Below are 24261 nucleotides of genomic sequence, written 5' to 3'. Positions count from 1 at the left end.
GATTGATTGATTTCTGTTTGCCATCAATTATGCATAACATTTTGCACGCTTCGGCAGCTTTTGCTGCTGAGCAGCAGCATTATTTTGTTAAAATAATTTTAATGAAATTTCAATGATAATATAATTTTGCCGGCTTCTGTTTTGGTCTTTTCTCTGTGTATATAAATTGGGAGTGTGTCTGTCTGGCGGCTCTGCCACTGAAATTGATATAGTAAATTATTCATAGAATATACAATTCATTTCATTTTTAATTGCCCGAGAAACTGAAGCGTGTGTCAAATGATATTTCAAGTAATTACAGATAATGATCATTGATTCAATAACCTGAGGTTAATTGTAACGTAACGACTTATTTTGCTTTAACGATTTTGGGAATAAAGCTATTTAAGTTTCAAATGCCCAAGGAAAAATAGTATTAAATGTTTGTCCTTGTATTTTCTCACCTGGCCCACAATTTAGAAAATTGTTTTACCTAGTTGCGGCTAATTATAAAATTATTTCTTTACCTATTTCCCATTCCATCAATACGCAGCCGTCTGTCACTCATTTCTTGGTTCTTCTTTTAAGCCAGACGACCTTGAAGTGACACCATTGATTAACACGTTGTCAAAATGCAAAATATTTTAGTTCATTAAAAATGTACTTTGTATGCGTGTTTAATTTAAAAGAAACATTTTTCTCAGATGAGTGCAAACTGTTTTTTCTTCAATATTATGCTTTGGGTAATAATAAATTGCATGGCCAATTTTTTGTTGTTTCGTCTAATTGCATAAACATAATGACATTTAAATATCGGAAAAAAAGTGGAAGAAAATTAAAAATAATTTTAATTAGATTTATTTTCAATGGCAGCATAAGTGAATTGACAGATAGAAAGGTTAAATAGAAATTGAATTATAGGTAAAAAAGAAAAATATAAAAATGAAAATAAATCAACAAGTTAGGAGCTTCAGGGGAAATTAAATTTAAATAAATGTTTGTAAATATAAAAAATACGTTTTGAAAGTATAAGTAATGAATTTATTTACAATAATTATTATAACATTTAGTGACTAAAAATAAATACTTATAAAAAACGTTAAAATATATTTCATAGCTATTTTATCTTAACTGAGCATATTGGTTATGTTAACCCAACATATTTATCCAACAGCCTGATCTTTTGAAAGGGTTTTTGGGTCTAAACCAAATTGGCATCTCCGCGATCCAAACAGGTTGACAGTTCACCCCGATGACGCAGTTGTCGAAACGGCAAGACCACAGAAACCTTCAAAACAACATTTGATTGACCACTCAAAAGCGTCCCCTTGACAGTTTTAGGCATTTTGGCATTTTGCTTATGGCGCAAAAGCTCTTCCTGCTAACCCACACAGGCACACATACGCCACATCATGATTGCATAACACCCACACACACATACACTCACTGGCAAAATAATTGATCCCATTGTGCATGGATTGTAGTGCGTTTGGGTGTGTGTGCGTTTGGTGTATATGTGTGTGTGTTGACAGAAGCAGGCGGCCAGGACATGTGACATCCTGCCGCTGAAGCCCCACAAATTCTCTGCCGTTGACAGTCGCCCCTTCGCCCCCCTCTTTGTGAACTCACCCCCCTCGCATTGTCATAGGCGTCGACTTGGTGAAATTGGCTTTTGTACAGCGGTCGAAAAAAGGGGGGTCGAGTAAAAAAAAACAAACTAAGGAATGCCAACCAACAATAGCTAAATGCAAAAATATTTTTCGCACAAATCGTTGCTCGTCGCTTTTTCGTATTCAATTTTATGCATGGAGGGCGGCAGCACACAAAAACTAATGACGAAATGTTTGATTTTGACGTTTTTATTGATTTGTGAAGTGCACTCTGCAAGCATGTTCCATATGCACAAAATAGAATTTGAAATATGTGGAATGCAAATGACTGCGGAATGTCCTTATTGATGCCCAAAGTGCTCGTTAAATTGCATCAAGTAGGAAATTTACTGAAATTATTAAACAAAAAATGTTCTCACTCGTTTTATTTTCTATTTGCTGATAGGAAAAGTATTTATCTTCTTTTTTTGTAGCTGCATTTTGATTGGGGGTGTTGGCAATAGCTTGTTTGTTAGCATTATTTTTTGTCTATCTGAAAATCTGTTGGAAACATTTGTGCTATCTTTTAGGAATGTTTCGGGCAAATCAGAGTTATGGTAAATGTACCCCAAAAACATGTGAAGAAAATTACAAAAAAAAAATTATAAATAGAAACCATTAAAATGTAATACAATTTTTATAACTTTGGTTTAAAAAATTATTTTTAAACAACAAAATTTCTTTCAGTTGGAAACTTTTAAATAGATTTAAATGCCAGCCAACTTTAAAACACTCCCAACAAAGCTCTGAAATATTTTAGTTTTCATTTTCTTGTATTCTAACCATCAAAAATGCATAAATGTCAACGCGCCATTAACAAAAGAGAAACGAAGTATATGAAAAAATGGCTAAAATATATCGCAATGTTCAACGACCATAGACGACACATTGCCGGTACAAAAAAAACAAACAAAAATAATACAGGAGTATCAGCATCGACGGCCACAACAACAAGGACAACAACGAAAAATCTTTCAATAAAACAATTTACTCAATTGGCTCAATGACTCGACGAGACTTTGGAGTTATATTCTTTTTTCCTCTCTTTTCTTGTTTTGTTTGCAGTTTTTATGAGGCAGCGTCGGCGGTGGCAGACAAAGGCCAAAGTAGCGGTTGGGGGAAAATAAATGGAGAGAGGTAACTTCTATTTAGTTATGTGGCTTGTTTCATAGAACAACCGAAACAATAAAAGTGGGAGAATCAAGGCGGTATAAATGTAATAAAAGAAGAAAATCCGGAAGAGCCTGCTGATTTTTTTTTTTAAATATTATTCGTTGAAATGTGTAAAATTATCTGGAATATAACAATTTTGCATTAAACAAAAATTTCACATTTTAAATAGTTTGCTTATAATTTCCAAAAAATTTTTTAGGAAGCAAAAGACACATTGTTTATAAACTAATTTTTTTGTTGTATTTTTTACGAAATCCAAATACGAAATAAGATAATTTTGAAGTTATTTTTGGAAGATACCCATATACCTTGAAAATCATTGAGTTACAGGGTATGAGTAGTCCATGGGGCTGCAGTTTTTATATGTCCGCTGACGGCGTCGTCGTCGCCGCCTGCTACACATTTCCATTTTGCTATCCCATTGGCCCACAGCTTTACTCCTCTTTTCGTTTTTTTTTTAACTTCTTTCAATTTTGCCAATATTTCTACAGTTTTTATTTACCTACCTGGGGTGCTGCTCCTCTCTTCTGCTGGCGTCGCATTGCATGTGTGTCGTTGTCGTTTGGCGCCATTGTGTCCTTGTGCCATCATTCTCCACCCCCTTAACCGCCCACTCCCGCCCTTTTTGCCCCCCGACTGCCTCCCCCTCTGTGTACTGTTTCAATTTAGCGCATGTCGTCATAGCAGCCATTGATGCATAAATAATGGAGATGTGTGGGTGGCATCGCAGGGAGTGTAGCGTTTTGTTGGACTAGCTTTAACTGTCAGTCAGTCTGCCAGGCGCTAGCTATTATTTCTTTTTTATTTTCTGTCCCTCTCTCTGTGCCTCCATGTTGGTTCCCAAAACTCCCAGGATCAGTTTCCCTCTAACTGCATTTTCTTTTTTTTTTTTTTTTTTTGTGTTTTTAGGTAGATATTCCAGTTTCTTTATGCACTGGTCTTCTTTTTCTGCCTTTGTTTGCCCTTGTGTGCTGAGCCATTCAGAATTGTCGCTTTATTTGCCATTCAAAACAATTTTTATCGATTGTCCTGCGCTGTGCGGGCGAGAACCATTCAACAGGATACGATAAAATTTAGTTGGTTTAAATTTAAATGTTTAGCACTGACAAAAATGGGGAAGGTATTCCCCAAAAGCCCTTAACTCCCGAGAGGTAGGCCAATTGTCCGGCATTCCATTTTTAATTGCCTAGTGGACTGAAATTCAAAGCCTTCAAATCGAACTCCCATCGAATTTGGGCAATTTCGGCACCTGCCTAACCCGTCTACCGGGGCCACACTGCGTATGCGTGATATGCCTGTGCTAACAATCAACTTGGCTAGCTGATGCCAAGAATTGAGCCACTCATACAGACTTTGGCTTGGCCTTCTGCACCTGCCAGTTGGATAAAGGACAAAACTATGGAACGGCGGGGAAAGGAGGAAACCCGAGGAAAATCGAGGAAAACAGAAGCTGCTCGAAAACTCAATTAAAACGCCTGCGTATGTGTGTGTTCATGTCTATTAGCCAGGCCCCAAAAACCAGACCAGCCAATTAAATTTTGCAATAAAATTTACGCATGAGTCTGCACACAAAAATATGCTCAATAACCTATTAGTAAAATTTAATTATGAATTGAATTAAGAGAAACGCACAGTGAGAGAGAATGAAAGGTTGGTTTGTAAGCATTCAGTTAACTCGCTCATCTGTATCGAAGAATTGCATTTAGAATATATACACACAAATATGTTTAAATTGGTGGGAATTTGGACAGACTCTCAACCAGAAACCAAACAAAATCGGTTAAGGCAGTCAGTGAAGAGTTAAAAGACGACAATGAGCTTACGGGCAAATATATTTCCCATAAATGTTTGCAATTTTATATTATCAAATGAAATTATTACAATTTGCATTTATTATTACCTTAAACAAATAGGGAAATGAGAAGCTTCATTTGAGACTTTAAATAGAGAGCAAAATTGTTTAGCTATTATATAATAACTTCCTTAATTTATGTATTTTAAAACGCATGATAAAAATAAATTATTTTTTATTGTGGTAATAATTTATTTTATTTGATTATTTTCTACTTAACATTCGCATGCACAAAATTCTAAAATAAATTTCAATGAAAATGCATTTATTTTCTTGATAATTTCCCACACTTTCTACAACCTGCAAACCGATATTACCTGCAGCTGATTTATGGGCATCATAAAGTGTCTGGCCTTATCCTGCTGCACTACGTGCCTCTCATTTAATCCAGTCGAGTATCTCATGCGAGATTTACCCTCAATCATAAACAATCAAGGAGTGGAGAAAGTTTTTGCAGAATATCTCTCTTTTTATCTACAGTTTCCATTGGATTTGTCCAGCGACCAGCGTTTGTGTGCTGTGCATCCTTAAGTCGACCGACCGGGATTCTATAAACTCTTGCAATTTTGCCATTGGCACTTAATAAACCTAAACAAGTAAAATTCTTAAATGGCAATAAATGTTCGGGGAGAGGGTGGAGTAAACTGAAATACTGTAATACACATGTGCAAATATAGAGCCAATTAATTATTATGAAATCCGGTTTTGCTGCAGTCCCAACTCAGACAATTTCAAGTGGCATTTGAAAATCATTTAAGCAACAAGAAGAATAGGGGAATATTTCCTTGTAAATATTTTCCATGCATGCGATGCGTGTGTTTGTGTGTTTGTTTGTTTGCTATTTCCATCGGAGCCAAATCCCTGAATGCAAGTTTGCATCTCCCGAGTGGCAAGTGTTATGTTTGCTCTGCTGCTTAAGCAGCACTTCGGTCCCAGATGTGCTTTACTTTTAATAAACAATATACATTTACAGTAAATAATTGCCCGGGATCTGTTGTTGCCAGCTGAATTTATTTCACCCAGCATCTTCTTCTCCGGTCTCGACATTTATTTACATTTCATGTGGACTACTGCTGCGGATGGCTGCTTTGAATTCAATAAATTGCTTTCAATCTTCTTTCTTTGGATTAGCATTTGACCAGTTTTGTGGCTTTGTATTGCTGATTGCCATGAATTAGAAAATGTCAAAGGGCAAAATGTAAAAGTAAAAGGCAAAACGCAAAACTAAACCAAGAATCAGCAAAAATGTCACATTAATCCCAAAAGTTGCTGCAAGCGCCGGATGCATGAATCGCATATATTCTTCGGTAACCAGACAACAATGTGAACAATTAAATACGCAAAGCAAAATAGAAAAAATAAAAATTTCTTCCAGACTTGGCAAACAAACTTTTTAGCCTGTGATGGATGCAACAAGAGCGAGCAGCAATGACAATTTTCTTCTTATTTTCCTTTTGGGCGCCGAACAGAAACATCGAAAAATCTGTCTACTCCAGTCACCCTCTGAGTCTCAGTTTCAGACTTTCGGGGTTATGGGTGAAATGGGGGAAAAACTCTTAATTAAATTGAATTGTTTGCCATGTGTTTTTGCCAGTCCAGACGTTCAGACGCTCAGACAATAGCCAACAGTAAGGATAACCGAAATTGCGAGCAACAGGAGGATTGGTTTTTCCGAAAGGAAAATCCTGCAGCCACAGCAACAATTTTCCTGGCTGGCCACGGCAAATTATGATGGCATTTTCACTCTCGGTCTAGTCAAGTGTGCAGCGAATTTAGTTTACGAGATTTTATAATGATTAGAATTCCTGCTGACTGGCATAAACTTGTTATTCTCTTTTGGATTTTTTAGTCGATTTTTTGTTCTTTATCTACATATTTTAAAAATGCTTCCCGAATTTATTCAAAAATATCACACACCGAAATTCTCCTTCAAGCGATTGGTGTTTACTTGGCTGTGCTTTATTTTGATTGATTTTTACCTTGACCTTTTTCTTACACCCAAACTAATCAAAGATTTACATTTTCTTTGGGGGTAAATGGTCTTAGAAATTTCGAACACTTTAGCAACAAGGTTGTCCAGCTTACAATGGATGTAAAGCCTTTGTTCCCAAAAGTTTCTTCAAAATAGCAACAGTATAATCCTAAACCCTGAGCTCCTGTTCTCAAACTTCTTTTGTTTATTAACACTATGTTGTGGAAATGCTTTGTTTGATTTGTGGGTATTGCTTGTGGATACCAATGGCTATTTGCTTACGACACGTTTCGATCAAACGGAAATTTGGTTAAATAGGTTTATGGTTCGAGCTTGATTTTACTTTATCTGATTTAATTGGACTAATATTATAACTAGATTTTTACTGATAGAAATTAAAATTAAAATTAATATACAGAAATATCTTTTAGGACTTTGAAGTAATTTAAGAAAATGTAGAAAACCACAAAACAAATTGGGATACTACACATTGACTTAAACAATGAGGTGGAGAAGGCAAGACTGAAATAGAATGCGGGAAACTCTGGAAAACTTTATTGCTGCCATGCAATTACAGCTCATGCTCAGCGAAAAGCAGCCAACTCCGAGGAATTTCCATTTTTGATGCCACTGATGTCAGGCCTTATCCACCTCTGCATTCTGTAGTCCTCAACAGCCAACCTCCTGAACTTCCATCATCCCGTTTCACATCCGGTTCGGTTGCCTGTGAGAATTTCGCTTTGTTTTGTCGCCGTGCGGTCGCATAAATTAGCGCAACTTTAATCTGATTTTAATTGGGGGTGGCGGCAGTGGCAGCAGCAGCAGGAGCAGGAAAAAAGGGAGAAAAGGAGGCGGAAGACCAAAGAGGTTTAGCTGCTAAATCCTTGTTCTTTCTATGGCTTAGAATTCTTCTCATTGCTGTTTTCACTGTGAAATATTAATGAAAGGAGAGCCGGATGAGAGCCTCAAGTGGGACAAGGACTAGGAGAGCTTAGAAGACACAACCCCTCCCACACTCAGCTTATCTATCTTCCCTCCCCTTTTCCAGCTGAAGTTGTAGATAAATTTATCCCCCACCCACTCCTCTGTCCCCCTTTGATATTTATATTTATTTGTTCAAGTTTTGAAAAGCGTAATTTGCTCTTTTAATTTCATTTTACGTTCTATTTGCTTGGCTGGTGATTCATGGGCGGGCTGAAAGGGTTACGAAGGGGGTCTTTTATTTGTTTAATGGGGGCTTTATGTTGGTTCACCTTTTAATAGGCTTTACCGAGTGTCAGAAATGAGATATGAATAGGCTTGTTTTTGGAAAATACGTTGGTTGGTTTTGCAGCTTCCGTTTAAACTGGAATTATGCTTCTTTACAAATTTTAAAATTGTTAATCGTGCAAATTAGAAATAGTTTGCCCTAGTTTTCTCAGTTCCTTGTCCCACCCTACTAGGTTTTAATTTCGAAAGAATTTGTGCAAATATTTCACTAAATTCTGCAAGCAGTGCCTAAAAAAGACCCGCCTGCTGCTGCGAGTGTATGCGTAATGAAAAGGACATGACAATGAATTAACACCCAACAGATGGCCAAGGAAAATGGCAAACGAATCGAAACGGAATGAAATGGAAGGGAAACGGAAGTGGGAGGAGCACAAGCAGAACGAAACGGAAGCTATCATCATCATGGCTTTACCATGACCAGTTGGTAGCTAAAACTCTGGACTATGTCTGTGCCTGTCCATGGGTCTTACCGCCCGATTACACATGAAATAATTTCGTCTTTTGTTCGTTTCTTAAAATTCATTTAAATTAAATTACTTAATTACTTCTCTTATTATATATTTTATAAAAATATTTTTGTTTTTAATCTGAGACGTGCCATTAAGCAGGCATAGGAAAAAACTCTGCTTGGCCTCTGCCGCACAAGTACAATGTAGAACAGCGGTCTGCTGAGCTTCCCTGCCGCGTTAAAATTCGTTCCTTTACTGCTTGAAGCTAATGAAAACTTAAACCGTTTAATTAAAAAAACAATGCCTTATTATCTAAAATCAACCCATTTTTCTATGTGTATGAGCATTTGTGTCCTGGCATGCAAGGAGCGCATTTAAGGGGCGAATTTTTGTCGAAATAAAACCATAAGATGCTTGAAATGCCAAGCGAAAAATAGTTTTGACTGTTGGCTGTTCCACATGGTGTGGATATAGGGGGGGCGGGCGGTTGGCTGGTGAGGGGGCGTGGCCAGAGGATAGCGGCTGTTGCTGTCTGCAGCGTCAGCAAAGCCCTCTAGCTCTATCCCATCTCCCTTTCTAACTCTGCCACCGTCTTTCTCTATCTCTCCCTTTCTAGTCAAACACAAAACCATGGCATGTGCAATTTTCATAGTAGTAATGACAGCGAATTTGTATTGGTGTGCATGTGTGCGTTATCAAAGCGCAAACAATGTCCTGCAAAGTAGCAGGATATGCCTGCCTGCATGCACGTGTGTGAGTCTGAGTGTGTGTGTGTATCTATGTCCTTATGCCAGTTATTCAGCGTAAATTCTGCAGCTTTTGTATGCGCACCGTCGTGCGGAAGTGTTGATAAACCCACCAACCTAACATTCATTCCCCCCCACCGAAAACTACCGACATTCCTCATCAGCCAAAAAACGTGAACTTCATTTGCCGTTGCATACTTTGAAGGGCGTGCGGAACTTTTCCACTGCCTTTTCATTTGGAAATCTCTAGGGGATAATTATTAAGTACATTTTGATAATTCCCCAAAGATCACATTACATTTAAATGGGGCAAAAGGGAAATATTTGTTAAACTAATTATCAAAATTCAGTTAAAGATCAAATATAAAAATTTTTAAATTATAAATTTGTATCTGGGGACTGGAAATAATAGTTATTTGAGGACCACATATATTTGAAAAAATATATATTTTTAAGGTCGACACAGAAGTTTATTCGTTTTGCCTTTCCATTTTTTCTGATTTTATATACTTTATAGACAAAGTTAAATAAAGTTTTATTTGTTCTCTGAATTCAGCCTTCTTAATACTCTTTGTGTTAAGAAATAAAAAGAGTTTTTGACATTTAAAAATAAAAATCACAGTTATTTTGAATTTGAATTTAATCCCTGAATTAAACTATTGGATTAATACAGGATTTAAACTAGAGGTGATCGAAATAGTTATCTTTTTATACATCAGCAGTTTTATAAAATTCACCGTTTCCGAAGTTTCGAAAAAACCTTTAAATGTTTAACTTTTCGTGTGGGCTGCACTTGACATAGTTATGCTCATAACTATTTTATGGGTCTCTGTTACCTTTACCACCAATCGAATTCCACAATGCACATTGCGCCAGCGTGTGATGATGGAAAAGTTTTCTTCTTTTATTCCCCCCATCCGTGCATATTTTTCAATTTTCCGCCCCGCCCACCGCGTATGACAAAAGTTTTCCTCTGTTTCTCACGCTGCTGTCCGAGCGCTTCAAGGACAAGTTGTTGCCGAAGCCAGAGTTGAAATATATAAAATAAAAAATACATTTTTCCTTCGGCCGGATGATATATGGATAGGGCACTTGAACGCAGGCCTCTCCTGGTGACCTCTTCCGGTTCCCCTCCTCCATTTTTCTGCATTGTTGGGGCGTTGGCAGCTTGTGTTTTATATGTACCTTTGCCAGAGTGAGAGGGTAGAGAAAGGAAAAGGCGAAGGCAATATACAAAATACAATTTATTCTCTGTTTTATTTTCCCAGCAGTTGTTTTCACTTGATTTTTACACTATTTTTCTTGTCCGGAAAACTTTAACCCTACCGCCAGAGATCTCTCCTTCGGTTTTGCGTAAACAATACTTCAAGGTTCTTGGAAAAGGGGTTTTTCGGTCGGGTCTGAGTTGGGTCTGCGTGCCATTGGAAATGTCGGGGGTCAAGCGTTGTCAACTTTTATGATATGTTGAAAATGCATTGACAATGCTGGCGAACAATGTATCGCATGTTTGTGATAAGGGAGAAAGCAGAGGTGTGGGATGAGATAAGAGATTGAAATTCTGTTTAAGGTTTGGTTTATTGAAACTAAAAAATTGATAGCTTAATATAACGTGGAAATTAAATTATATTAAATCGGAGCAACTATTACTATGCTCTTTTTACACTTTTTATAAACCCACTTTGAGCAATAATCTCAGGTTTTTGCCACATATTTGGCAACTTTACAAAACTTAAATATCATGTCCGATTCCTTTGTGTTTGTCGGTTTCGCCTGACTGCATTTCAATTTTAGAGATTGCAACTGTTTTTGTGTGCGTCACATTTAAAGTGCCTTGCCCTCTGGCATGCGGCACACACAATTCTCCATCATAACTGTCAAAAACCGACAGAAACTCATACCGCATACTTACATACATTCATATATAGAGCGACACAATTGCAAAACATAAACAGAAAAGTTGTAATCACAGCTGTCCGGAGCGAGAGAAAACCAAGCCCAGATATGATGGACCATGAGGGATCTATGGCTCTTAATGGGGCAAAGTGGGGAGAGGAGAATGGACGGGAGTGAATGATATGAGGGTTCTGCGAGCGATAATCATAATCAGCAAACTGTTGTTGCAACTGTCACTGCATCGGACACACACACACATTTTATTTATATTTTTCCGGCCAAGCAGACGTTGCCCCAGCAACAACCTCTCGTCATCGTCATCAACGTCAACATATGGGTCTGCCGCATTTCAGCATCTGTTTTGAGGTTCCTGCTGATGAAACCACAGCGGCGACACTCATTCGTTTTAATTGTTATCGTCAAAATGTCAACTTTTATGCTTTCTCTGAAGAGTGCAGCTCTAAACACACTAGATTTATAAGAATACACAATTAATTAAAGAATAACCGTATGATACTTGCACACAATAAAAAAACACGCTGGAGTCAAATTGATATGCGCATGGTAAAGCTCTGGTATTTATACGCATTTAGATTTTACCATGCAATACTGGTAAAATTGATAGTAAATTTTTAGGAGATTCTCTGATTCTCTGAGGAAGAAGCAATTTTTACATTTCGAGCATATCAATTTGAGATGAAGCATATCAAGTCAAGATTAATACCGCTTCACTTGGTTCTATAAATATTTCTAGTTCCATTTCAAACATATCCCATGTTGACAACCTAAGCTCACTGTGCGTGCATTTGTGTGCAATAGCTTGTAAGTGTGACACAGAATGTGTAATTTGCACTTAATTGTCACAAATAAGCGAAAGGAATTTGTAATTTTTATTTTTACAACGCACAATCCTCAATGGAATTGAGACCCCACCGCTCCCCCTTATTTTCCCCTTTGGGGTGTGATTAGCTTAGTTTCCATTACGAGGAAAGGCTTGGCCCAATTTTCTGTGCCATTTAATTAGCATTTTGTAATACATTTGTCGTAATGCCCCCGAGTATTTCATTTTCCCCACACTGCAGTCGTTGTTGTTGGCGGAGAACTTTTCATTTTAATTAAATTGCTTTATTGTCCAGCGGTTTGTCGGATGATTACATGGATTGCATCTGTTGGTGGAAAAGTCGACAGCGAGGCGTTCAGCTTTAATGCAAATTAAGTCAGTTTGAGTGATAGATATATATTTTCCAACACGCACAACCAGGAAAGAAGGTGATGTCATTCGAATGCACTTTAAGGAAAATAAAAATGAAGATATAGGTTTAATTAAAATGTATTATTAGAGAAGTTTAAATATCTTAACACAAATTTCATATTTGCAATACATTTTATTCTATATTCCCTTTCTCCTATTTATTCTTTTAACTTCTAAAAATCCTTAAAAATCTCTGGCATCCCCTTAATCTTCGTGCGAAAATAGTTAAGAATGGGGCGTGGCATGACAATACATTTCTGTGGCATACGGTTCGGTTTAGTGGGTGCTGATTGCTCGTTTCTTCACCTTTCTTTTCCCTTGAACTGCAAATGTGTTTATCGCCAGCACTTAACCCATTTAAGCCGGGTCCTGTGGGTGGTTTCCTGGTCCCTAGACCACACCCAGCAAATGGGGAAAAGTGCTAAAGCTCGCCCCATAGATTCTCCGGGGAATTGATGAACATGCGAGTGGAAAATATATATGGCAATATGCCTGAGTTTGCTTATATCTAACAAATGACCGTCCCATTGAGTGGATGATGACTAGGACGAAATTCACCCCTCCGCTTGTGTAGCTTGTGCAACCATATTTAATTACCACAAATTAATTAAATTAATGAATTGTTTGGCGAGAAGATTTCCAGTCATTTATCTAAAAATTAGCCAACCCAGAAGTGTTTTCTTTTTTTTTCCCCCTTCATGACACATGGTTTTTCTTCAAGTTTTAGTGCTAATGATGTATATCTGTTTATTTCCCCTTATAATTTTTCCAGTTGAATGGGAAAATTAATTTTTTCTTGTATGCGATTATTATATGTGATATACGAAGGGAAATATAAAACTTTTATTAGGCTTATAAACTTGATGTTGATTTCAGTGTTAAATTGGGTTGAAAAGGAGGGGAAGAGAAGAGCTTTCCCGGCCAAATATCAACATTTTGCTCCCACTTTTTGTTGTGGTGCCATTTTTATGTCGCTTTCAGTAAAACCGAAAAGGAAATGGAAAATTTTCCCTCATTCTGTGTGTTTGTGGCCAGATAAAGTTGTCATTTGGGGCAGACGGATCGGATATTGTAGAATATTGGTCATTCTGACAACTCTGTTGTCCATTATTTCGAGAAAATCAATTACGTCAATGGCAAATAAAAGTGTTTGCAAGCAAAAAAAATCCTCGTAAATGCGCGTTTATTGTTGGGGATTTAAGTGAAGGCAATTTGTACGCGAAATTAGTGCCAACAGTGCAGAAAATATTTGCTAAGTATTTTGTAATATAACAGGAATACTTTAATTACTTGAAAATAATACTCTTTCATAATTTGTAAAAAATGTAAAGATTTTTTTAAACATTTTAAATGTTATAAAAGTTTTTCCTCTTAAGCCAAGTTTTTAAGCTTCTGTATTTTTTGCCTTAATTTTTTTATGACCTTTGTCAACGATTTATACTGGTCATATAACAAAGCCATTGATCATTTCACAGGCTCAGTGCGAACGCCTTTAATCGCAAATACATTTATATATTATGACATCAGCCCGAAACCCACGCCCCATAAATCTTTCTGAGAAGTGGGAGGAAAACTGAAGAGAAATGTGCTCCACTTGTTGCCGTGCCTTCCCTTTCCAAAGCCATCTGTTTGGGGTAATAAACATGGCCCTCATCTTCTCGCCCCGCAAATTCTATCCTCAAAAGCCAAAAAACCCCCAAAAAGGCAGTGGAAGACATTCGCTGTCGTCTCGGCTAAACAATAAATGTCATATGGTTGGCACATCAACACTTTATGTGCTTCACTGGCCCCCAGAAATGTCCTTGCTCTTATTTTTCTGGTTTGGGATAAGCAAATGAAAATCTTTACACGCTTTTAATTTCCTCGCTCCCCGAAGTATGCAGAAAATGTTTTCACATCACACTTTCACTCATTCATTCTATCTGTTCATAGCATTTTTATAGCCCAAATGAAATAAAAATATGACCAGCAGAAAATTAAGAATGTGAAATAGGAGACAGGGGACAGAGACAAATAAACAAAGCTTGGCGCTCATCCTTCGTTCCACCCACATATCATCCCTTCTTTGGACATTTATTCCGTCACTTATTTGGATCTGTTCCATATAAAATGTATAATATATACAGTTTATACCCATTAGTTGTGTAGAAAAAGGCTATATCGATTTTAGGGTATCATTTTAAAAAGCTTAGTCCTTGAAGATGATTTAAACATTTTAATTTATTTAAGGAGATTATTTTTTTTATTTGGTTGGCTGTGGTAACAAGTATAAAATATTCGTAGATATTTTCTTACAACTTCTCTTGGATGACTAAGAAGGGAAGACCTGAATTTTCCCATTCCTATTCTGCTTTCTAGTTTATGACTTCAATTTGGCCAAATGAGTCGTTAATTTTGACTTTTCATGGGTCATAGCACCCCCGTTCAGTCGTCTTTTCGACTTTGTCCAGAGGCTGAGTTAGTTTCCTTTTCGGGCCCACTTTTATTGTAATTTTGTGGCCTTTAATTGAATTTTATTAGCATTTGTACTTATTATTTGCTCAGCTCGAATCCCCTTTTCCCTCTCGACTGCCCATTTAATTGTACTTTTTATTTGCTGGCTTCGGGTAGGAAAATGGGGCACGATGGTGAATCGGTTTCTGGTTTCTGTTTGTGGGGTAGTTTTTCCCCTCAGCTCGTCTCTATTACAACTTGTGTGCGCATCCAATGAAAGTTTGTTTTAGTCAGAGAACCAGCAAAATGGCAGAAATCAAAGAAGACCCTGAAATAAATGTTTTTCTCTATTACAAATTTATAATTAACTTGGCTCATAAACAACACTTTAATATCTTTTTAAATTATTTAAATGTACTTTAATATATTCTTATGCGTATTATTAAACGCCTTTTTATTCTTTTTCATTACAGGTAAGGGCTTGCAAAACATTTGAAGATATTCAAGAATATTTCTAAGGGGTAAGACTTATATGATTTTGAATTTTAAACCAACGAAATCTAAACAGTTTAAATTATGAGTAACCTTAATGGTGAATTTTTAAAAATGAGAACTGAGTTCTTAGTTGTCGTATATATTTTTAATTTTTTCTTCCACATTTTTGGGTTTCATTATAAATAATTAACAAATTAGTTTACATAAACTACTGAAGAGTAACTGAATAACCTTTTTGCTGTTGCAACCTTAAATTATGGTCGATATCTTTTGGTACGAATGTGATTCTTACGTTTCTTACGTGTGATCAACTTGACGTATCGAACTTTAGTTCGACCTCTGGATCGAACGGGTCTGGATTTAGGTCCCTTTGAGGAATTGGTAAAGGAATTGGTAGTGGGCCGCGACCAACTGTTGCTCAGGGTGGCACTCGTTGAGGAAGGCTGCCAGGACTGGGAAATCATATCATTCGAAAAGTTGCTGCCGTAGGGGTCAAAGTTTCCACCTCCACCGGATCCATAACCAGATGCTGGATTATTGGCATCTTCCAGAAAATCCTCCATTGTGGGTATGGATGGTGAGATGCTATTATCCTGACCGCTAAATGCCACAGCACTATCATAACCCTGTGCGTGATCCTGATCAACTTCTTCCGATCCCGATGGATAATAGCCGCCACCGTATTTGCTGGGCGTACTCATCACCATCACTTCCTCGTAATCCTCGTGCTGTGGCTGTTCGTCCTGGTAGTCTTCAAAGTTCTCCGATAAATCCTCATCTTGATAGTAATATGGTTTGCTCCTGAAATAATTCGAAAACTCCTTGTTTGAATTTCTAAGTTTTGAGCTGGATTTCTTTCGCTTCCGTCGTCCACCGAACTTGGAGAGATATTCCCTTTGCAGAGCCTCTAGAAAATTGTTATTAAGCAAAGAATTGCTCTCCAACTGATTATCCTCGGCCGAATTGTCCTCATCTTCAGTTTTTTGAGGTGTAAATATTTGTTGCAACAATTGTTGCTGCTTGGCCATCTTTAAACTCGGAGGTCTCATTGTCGTTGTGGTAGTTGTTGCACTCAAAGCCGACTCCTGATTGTAATTATCGAACAAGGCCGGGCCATAGTTGGGCATCAAATTGGTGGGCGATGGCATGAGAGTGGGCGTGGCTGCCGTACCCATGAGCTGCATTAAATTGGGCGACATTGGTCCCGAATTTCCCACCGCCGTTGTATAGCCCAAAAGTTGAACATGGGGTTTTCCGACGAATTTCGGATGCATTGTGGCGATCGTTGTGGGCGGTGGTGCCGGAACCGGGTGGATTTTCCGCGGTAACTTGTAGACGTTGTGGAAATGCGTATGCTGACGCACCACCTCGGGCATATGGAGACGGATGTGGACGCTGCAAAGAATTCAGGAAATTTATAAGGATTTATTTAATTACAAATTTCTAATTAGATCTTACCGCTCCCCGCTACTTCCGCCCGGAATCGCCGCGCAACCCTCGAAATTCAATAGCAACAGGCTCCATGTGCAACAGATGGCGATCCAGAGAAACGCGGAGGACGAGTGCTGATTCAGGATATCCAGATCCATGGCTCCATAACTTATGGGTGCGCTGGCTGTCGACCGACTTGTGACGCATCTCTCTGGTCAGTCGCCCACTTTTATTGCCTTGCAGCCGGAGCAGATTCAATTTCATCGGCTTCGGATGGAGATGCTCACTGAACGGAAAAGATGGAGGAGGAGAACTGCTGCATCTCAACCTCACGTTTCCAATTGCCATTTTCATTTGCTGCCAGGCCAGCCAGCTTCCAATTTGTGGTGCCGACTCCCTCTGACTTCCTTCGAAATCTCTCTTGCTCCCTCTCTCTTTGATATTCGATAGGTTTGAAAGTCGAGCGACAGACGAAAAAAAAAAAAGAGTACATGCGGATTTCCATGGAAAGCCTCAGTCAAGTTTGGTTGGAAAAGCGGCGCATGCGTAACGTTTTCAATTTCAATTTACATCTATTTGTTTTTGTTTACGCACTTTGCTCGCTGACTTGATTTCGTGTCTCTTTCTATTTGTCCTGCTTTAGCTTGCATGCCGTCTCTTTTTGTCCGACTCTTTCGGTCTCTTTCTTTGCAGTATAGCTTTTAATGAAGCCGGAAAACTGCTCAAATAGGAGCATCCCAAACGAAGACCCTGAAAAGCTAACAAGTTTTCCAGAAAGTCTTTCTAGTAGGGAAAATATTTAAAGAGTCCTAAAGTAGAAAATAAAAAATAGCTTTCCTTTTTTCCCCCTATCTTATCATAATAAATTGTAACCCCCTCAAGTTTGAAGCATATCGCAACATTTTTAAAAAATCTGTTTTACACTCTCCCAAGCTAGTTATCCGCTACTTTAACGACTTTTACTGGAAGTCCTTGAATTGAATCTTAAGCAAGACACGCTCCCCTTTTATGTCCTATTTCACCCACTCTTTATCACTTATTTTTGCCGGATTCAGTTTGGCTTTTCTTTTCTGTAAGTCGGTGGGGGAAAGTCTTACTTAACCTTGGTTAAGTGCCAAAAATACTTGGTAAGCTAAACGCAGCTAAACAGAAAATGCAGCCAAGTAACTTCCAAGCCACTAACTGCAGATGAAAAGTGAAGGAAAAGCTTTTGGGGCGGGGGAAAATGATGTGTCCTTTTCTTCTGTTTGGCTGGGTGCTTTTCCGACAGCAACGAACGCATTTTGGCAGCCGAAACGAGGAGTCAATGAAAGTGTTTTCGTTCAAGGATAACCACAAACTTTTCCCCAGCCAAAATGGTCTTAAGCTGCTTAGCCCGAATTTAACATTTAAGATCGGAAGCCAAGCCAAAGTGAAAGGTTCTCCAGGTTTTGTCTAGCCACAGTCTGTTCAAAGTTTATTACTCCGCGTTTATTGGCTAAGTAAAGTTAGGAGGAGGTGGGCCAACAAAAAAAAAACATTGTTAAAAGGAGAGGTGAAAAAATAATAAGCGTTCAATGGCTTTTTGCACTTACATCATCCATAATAGTTGGCGGCATTCGGGTAATCATCTCTCGCAATGATGATGATAATGACGATAATGCGTGAAAAAGGCAGCCACAAGTGAAGGAAAAATAACTACGGAACCCGTCAGTAGTGAGAACCTAACAACCGACAACAAAAATCACAATCACCCACCGTTAAATCCAAGCAGCTTAGAACATGTATGAAAAAATGACGTGAAAATGGAAGGAATGAAGCAAAAGTATTTTTTCTGCTAATAGGAACTTTGGATGCCCTTAAATCTTATTTAATAAAAAAAGGAACAAAATTGGGAATCTTGAATTTTTTTTTAACATTAAAAAAATTTATATATAATTTATAGTACTTTTAAATAATTTCTTTATTTCTAAACCGAAATTAAAGTCAAATTGGTTTTCTTCAACTCTAATACATAAAAGTCAGTGTAATAGGCGTAAAAGTTGGCAAGTTGGCAAGAAGAACAGCGAAAAGATTAACAAGTCATGATTATTAGTTTGAAGAGAGCTATAAAAAAGGAGGTGGAGCAAATCATAGAAAATCGGGGGCGGCGAAAGAATCTGACAAAGTGGGCTCTGAAGATTCTTTATTCGAGTCCAAGAAAGGAGCAAGTTTAATGGTTTCGGGAGATGGGGAGATGATTTTCAGCTTCCTATCCCTCTAAAGTTGCAAGTATTATGTAGAAATGTTTATGTGTTGCGACTTTTGGCTGACCTTTCTTAAGTGGTTTTTGGTCTTAGCCAAAGTTTTTCCGGCATTCGTTGGGAGTTTCGTATTTTTTCCTCAAAGCCATTAACACCACGTATGTGTTAATGCTACCAGCAACTTCACGAAGTGCATCTCTTGACCTTAGCGTATATTTTGCGCCTGGGGAACCCAGATTTTATAGTAGCAATGGGGTATGAAAAGAGATGTAGATCAGGTTTTTATTACTTAGGGCATCTCACTTTTTTTTAATGTTTTATTCTTACAAATATAAATTTAAAAACAGGGGTATATAATGAAGGGATATTATGATACTACAATATTTTACAATTTTTGTTATTAATTTTGTTAAAAAACTTTTCTAACTCTGATCTTACTATCATAATTGCCATCAAAGCTTGGGCTTGGCAACATGTTGCCAGTCTGACCTTGGCCTTAACTTTGAGCCAAGCTCAACAACATGTTGTTAGTACGACGACAGCAACAAGTTTGCATCTTTTGTATGGCTTTTCGGTATGCTAATGAGCAATGTTGCCGTAGATTTCCACATGTCTATGGTTTGTGTCTTGGCTCAAAGGGTCAATGTCTTGCTTTTGACCATTGTTACCGCTTTCCGTCTCTTTCTCAGCTGTTACGCACTTTGCGTTTAAGTTAATTGTTGTTTATGCTGCGAGCATTTGCTTTACTATTATTTTAAGTACCATCATCAGTGGGTCTCAGTTTTCCCCGTGGGTCAATGCCCACCTTGATCGACCGTCTTTATTTTTTAGCTCTTTTTTTATTGCTGCGCCTACCTTTCTTCATTCCCTTTTCCGCTTTTCATTCATATTTAATAGCAATTTGTAGACCTCAGTGGCGATTGGCGTTGACCATTCTTGTGAATCATTCAAAATATAAAGTGATGATGTCACGTTTGGGGTGTTAAGCCCGCCCCTTTTTCTCTCTTCCTCTTTTCACCTCATGTATCATATCCGGCGGCCTGTTTGTTTAGCAAGTTCTATTCATTCTCTTTTTTCACGTACTTTTGTCTACAATTCTCCGTTCGTCATGGGCCAATTCTAAATGGAAAGTTTTCTAAGGTAACCAATAAAACGCAGAATTAAATTCTACTTAATACAGAAAATTAATCCGTTTGACAATCAGCATTTTTACATTTATTTATAGGGAAATAAATATGAATTTTAAACCAATTAAACGAAAAACCAACTGCAATGCATCTTCAACTGTACAGTGCTTGCATAACTGTGGATATTACACCAAGCAATTTGCCATCCATCTCATTACCCGCAAAGTTCCGAAAACAATTTGCATAGTTTTCCAAGTGAACTGGAAAAACTTGCTACAGCAAGAGTAAGAAGTTGATAAATGGAAATGGTTATGGGAGAGAAAAAGAGAGAGAACGAGGAAAATAAAAAATAGAACAAAAACTTTTGCCTCAGCCATTTGAATAATTACAATCGATGGCAATAAAATGAAGCGATTCGCTGGGATTTCTTTGATGATACACTAACTTGAATAAAGTGCCAAGTGTTTCGACCATTAAATGTGGTTGCTTTTATCATGGTAATTGGTTTATTTGATTGATATTTAAAACCCAAGAACTTAAAGATATCTACGGGCAGTTTTATTTTGTTAGAAGAAAAGGAATGATATAGAAATATAATATTTTTATAATATTTTCTTATACTTCATTTGGCTATCAACCTGAAGTATCTCGTATTCGTTAACCGCATCGTGAGGCTTCCTATTCCCAGTTCTTTTTTTCTTCGTGCAGCGTCAATATCTCAAAAGTTGTGCTATGTAAACTGGCCTAGAACAACGATGCAAACACACACTTGAATGGCCAGAAGATACCGCCGTGAATGCTAAAGCCTTCTACCTCTTTGGTCTCGGCTTTCAACTGGTTGGGAACTCCAATCCATCGCCCCTTTTTCCCTCTTAACCAACTCTGTCTGCCTGAACATCTGGGCCTTCTGGCTGTGGCTTCCTGGTTGAGTTTTATTTCTTTTATTTTTTTTTTTTGGCTCCGCCGAGATTTGCAATGGCACAGAACATGCAAAGACATTATCTCCATGTGTTTGTCTGCAGCTTTTTCCACTGCCCTGTTCTTTTGCTGATGCTGCTGCAATTGTTGTCCAAGCTGTAAATGTCAGTTGGAAAAAAATAAGAAGTAAGAAGATCTGGTTTGTCCTCTGCCAGCACGGATTTTCTTCAGTTTTCTTTGCCTGTTTTTGGGTCATTGGCCAATGGTTTTTATTGGCAACTTTCTAAGCCAACTTTCCACGGTCTAAAAAGCGTCTAGAATGTGCAGCAAGTAGGCAATTAAGACGCACGATAATTAGCATAATAATTGGCTAGATTCGATTTGATTTGTTTTTTGTGGAGCACAAGTTCATTGAACGAATTGGCTTCCTCTTCTATTTATTTCTCCTTTGTGTTTTTCCATAATGATTGCCCGAGACTTGATTTCATTCGATCCGGGATGGTTCGTGCCGCTAATGTGTATTTGATTAATTAAATTAATCAACTGCTCGATCTGCGAGTCTTGTGTGTGAATCAATAAAGAAGGAAAACGACGCATAAATAAATCTATAAATAAAATTGATGAGGGTCCTCCTTAGGGGTCCACTAGCTATATCTCCGCTGTCTGTGCTAAACTGTTGACACCATGTATAAGAACGTGTATTTATTTTTTTCCAAGTCGGGCTTTAATATTTACTTGATGGGTTTTTGACTGGATTACGTCAGTGGTAACATAACGTATAGTTTCGGGAAAATGTTTTGATAAAAGTCATAAATGGTAGTTAAAGGGGCGGCCGATTGAAGTTTGTGTAATGAAAGTTGTTAATGGAGTGTTTAAAGTCGTTGATGAAAGCGGACGGTCTTACGGCTGTAATTAGTTTTATGTCCAGTATTGACTACGTTTATTGGCAATCATTTTCTTTATGATCTCATTAGGAAAATGTAACAAAACGATGTTGGCTTAAAATATTCAAACAGAGAACGAAATTTCTCTCCCTGCACCAAATCCAATTCCTTGCATTTTTTGAATCTCCCCCACAAGCTGAGCAAATTGCACGCCTTTTCAACATTAATTAGAAATGTTTACTAATCTAAACTGAAACTATCATGGACCAACATCCACAGCAATGTAACCAGGAAAAGCGAGAAGGGTAAAAGAAAAAAAAAAGGTCAACACAAAAGCCGAAAACCGACACTGAATTTGGACTGACTCCTGAACTGAAACTGCCGTAGTGACTCCCAAACTGTCTGCTTCTATTTTCGTCTGCCGCTCTCTAAAAACCACCCACATACACACACCCGCACAACCAGACACACATTGACACACCGAAACCGACACACAGTGGATAACAATTTGTAAAAACAACACTCGAGTTGAACTTTAAGTAAACATGAAGCGAGAACTACATAAATGAGTTTGCTAAAAACTCGGCACGAAAAAGTTGTCTTCTATCTCTGTCGCAGAAAAAAAGAATACCAGAAGCTGATGGGGAAAGGTCTATTAAAAAAGGGCATTTAGATACCATTTCAAAAGAAAAGTTTTAGAATAAATTTTGTGGTTAAATAAAAAAAATCGCATTTTAGTATTAATCATATAAGAAACTTCCGTAATAACTTATTTATTTAAATATTATAAAATTAAAATATAAACTCATTTATATATATTCAAACTACTTTCAAGTGTATCGGTTCTTAATTTATAATGGTAAATTCATTTATTTAAGAACAACTTGAAAGAAAAAGGCTAATAAACAAATACAATATCATTTTATAGGGTATCTCAAATAGACTTAAATAAGGTGTAGTCTATGGAGCGATAAAAGTTTGTCTCCGTGTGAATGACACGGCAATGGTTGAATGTTCAGAGTATGTGTGCCTTTTTTTGTTGTGTCTGTTTGGGTGTTCCTCTTCCACCGTGTCCACATTATTCTCACACTTTTCAGAGTGGACACAGCGCAAGAACCACGATGGTATCAAAAGGGGTTTGGTAGGGGATAGATTGTGCTTTTATGCTGTGACACTTTTGTAGACTCAGTCCGACCTCAGTGCCCCCGCCTCACCGTCTTCTTTTTTTTTTGCCCAGCGCACCTAACCACACTCATGATATCAAAAAACTTTGCCGACATGTAGAAGAAGCAGAACAAGCCGAAGCTGGAGATGAAGAAGAAGACCCGATGATAGCACTGATGTGTGAAAAGGGGCGGGCAGTTGGGTTTTTCGGGGCGGGGTTCGGATCGGATGGATGGATATTTAGAGATGGAGTTGACAACTCTGGTTTGTTTGGCTCGCCGCCTCGGGGCGATTCCAATTAATGTCTGAAGCGTTTTCACGCCGCCACTTTGATTGATGCACAAAATAATTATAAATATTTAAAAATACTAAAGCTTATCAAAAGATTAAGCTCGGAAATGAGACAGAAAATATCAATTTTAAACCTTCCCACTTTTAAACTTTTTGAAAATGTTTTGTTATTTAATAATTATTTTGCTATACAAAAATAAATACCATAAAATTTACCTTTATAAATACTAGAGATTATTTATAAAGTAATCGCCGAAATAACATAAAAAATAATGATGAAAAACACATTTTAATTATCATTAAAAAAGTTAGTAAATTTAACCATTATTAAACTTTGTGAAAATGTTGTGACCCCTACTTGCTTAACAACTCTTTCCAATAAACGATTTTTTACAAATTAAACTCAGATTATGTCTTGAATTTATTTCATAGAAATTGATACTTGTGGTTAAGCCCATGACTTATAATTATAAAGACAAAACGAGCTATCTGGTATTACTACAGTTTTTATAATATAAAGTTAAGTTTTTATATTTTGCAATTGAACTTTTCAACTAAATATTGTGATTCAGACATTTATAATATTTAATCTCTATACTTTCGATCGTTTTAACCTTTATTATTCCTCCCGATCGTTAACGATTAATCTGTCCCCCATAAAAAATCCCCCTTCAACCTACTGATTTCAAGCATCATTAGGAGAGCGAGAGAAAAATGCGCAGAGTTTCGCCCATTATGATATCGCTGGGAAGTCATCTAATGTGACTTTTCCCCCACGTTGGCGCGAAACGAACTGGAAAATCTGCAATGACGAGACGGCGACGGCGACAATTTGATTTCAGGGCAGCGACGACAGCTTTTCACGGCCTTAATGGGTTAACATTAGGCGACTTGTCGGCGCAGATTTGCATGCAAATTGTTAACTCATTTTGCACGTGTCTGCGCCCCATCGCGCGAATGTTTGTCTTGGCTTTAATCATGTCGCTGTCTATTAGGGTAACCCGGGGACTGCTGCCTGGAATTTGGTGCTAAATTAAGGCAATCAGCTGACTATTGAAATGA

General features: G+C 37.6%; 2 protein-coding genes across 5 annotated transcripts in view; one reads left to right on the top strand and one right to left on the bottom strand.

Annotated features, from left to right (window-relative positions):
- pum (pumilio) overlaps positions 1–24261 on the top strand; it is a 192476-nt gene that overhangs the window by 54492 nt on the left and 113723 nt on the right. The gene's annotated exons all lie outside the window — the stretch shown is intronic.
- On the bottom strand, positions 15417–17072 carry LOC108059461 (uncharacterized). Its single transcript, XM_044396288.2, has 2 exons — positions 16621–17072; positions 15417–16557 (listed from the first exon to the last, which is right to left on the bottom strand). The coding sequence occupies exons 1-2, from the start codon at positions 16749–16751 to the stop codon at positions 15417–15419; spliced, it is 1272 nt and encodes a 423-aa protein (XP_044252223.1). The 5' UTR covers positions 16752–17072.

This window comes from Drosophila takahashii, chromosome 3R, assembly GCF_030179915.1.
Source record: "Drosophila takahashii strain IR98-3 E-12201 chromosome 3R, DtakHiC1v2, whole genome shotgun sequence".
Taxonomy (NCBI): Eukaryota; Metazoa; Arthropoda; class Insecta; order Diptera; family Drosophilidae; genus Drosophila; species Drosophila takahashii.
Note: the sequence above shows the minus strand (reverse complement) of the source record. Positions and strands in the feature narration are given on the sequence as shown.

Coding starts and splice junctions, on each gene's coding strand:
- LOC108059461 (XM_044396288.2), bottom strand. CDS start 16,751: ATGGATCTGGATATCCTGAATCAGCACTCGTCCTCCGCGTTTCTCTGG. Junction 16,558..16,620: donor GGCGGAAGTAGCGGGGAGCG/GTAAGATCTAAT, acceptor AATTCTTTGCAG/CGTCCACATCCGTCTCCATA.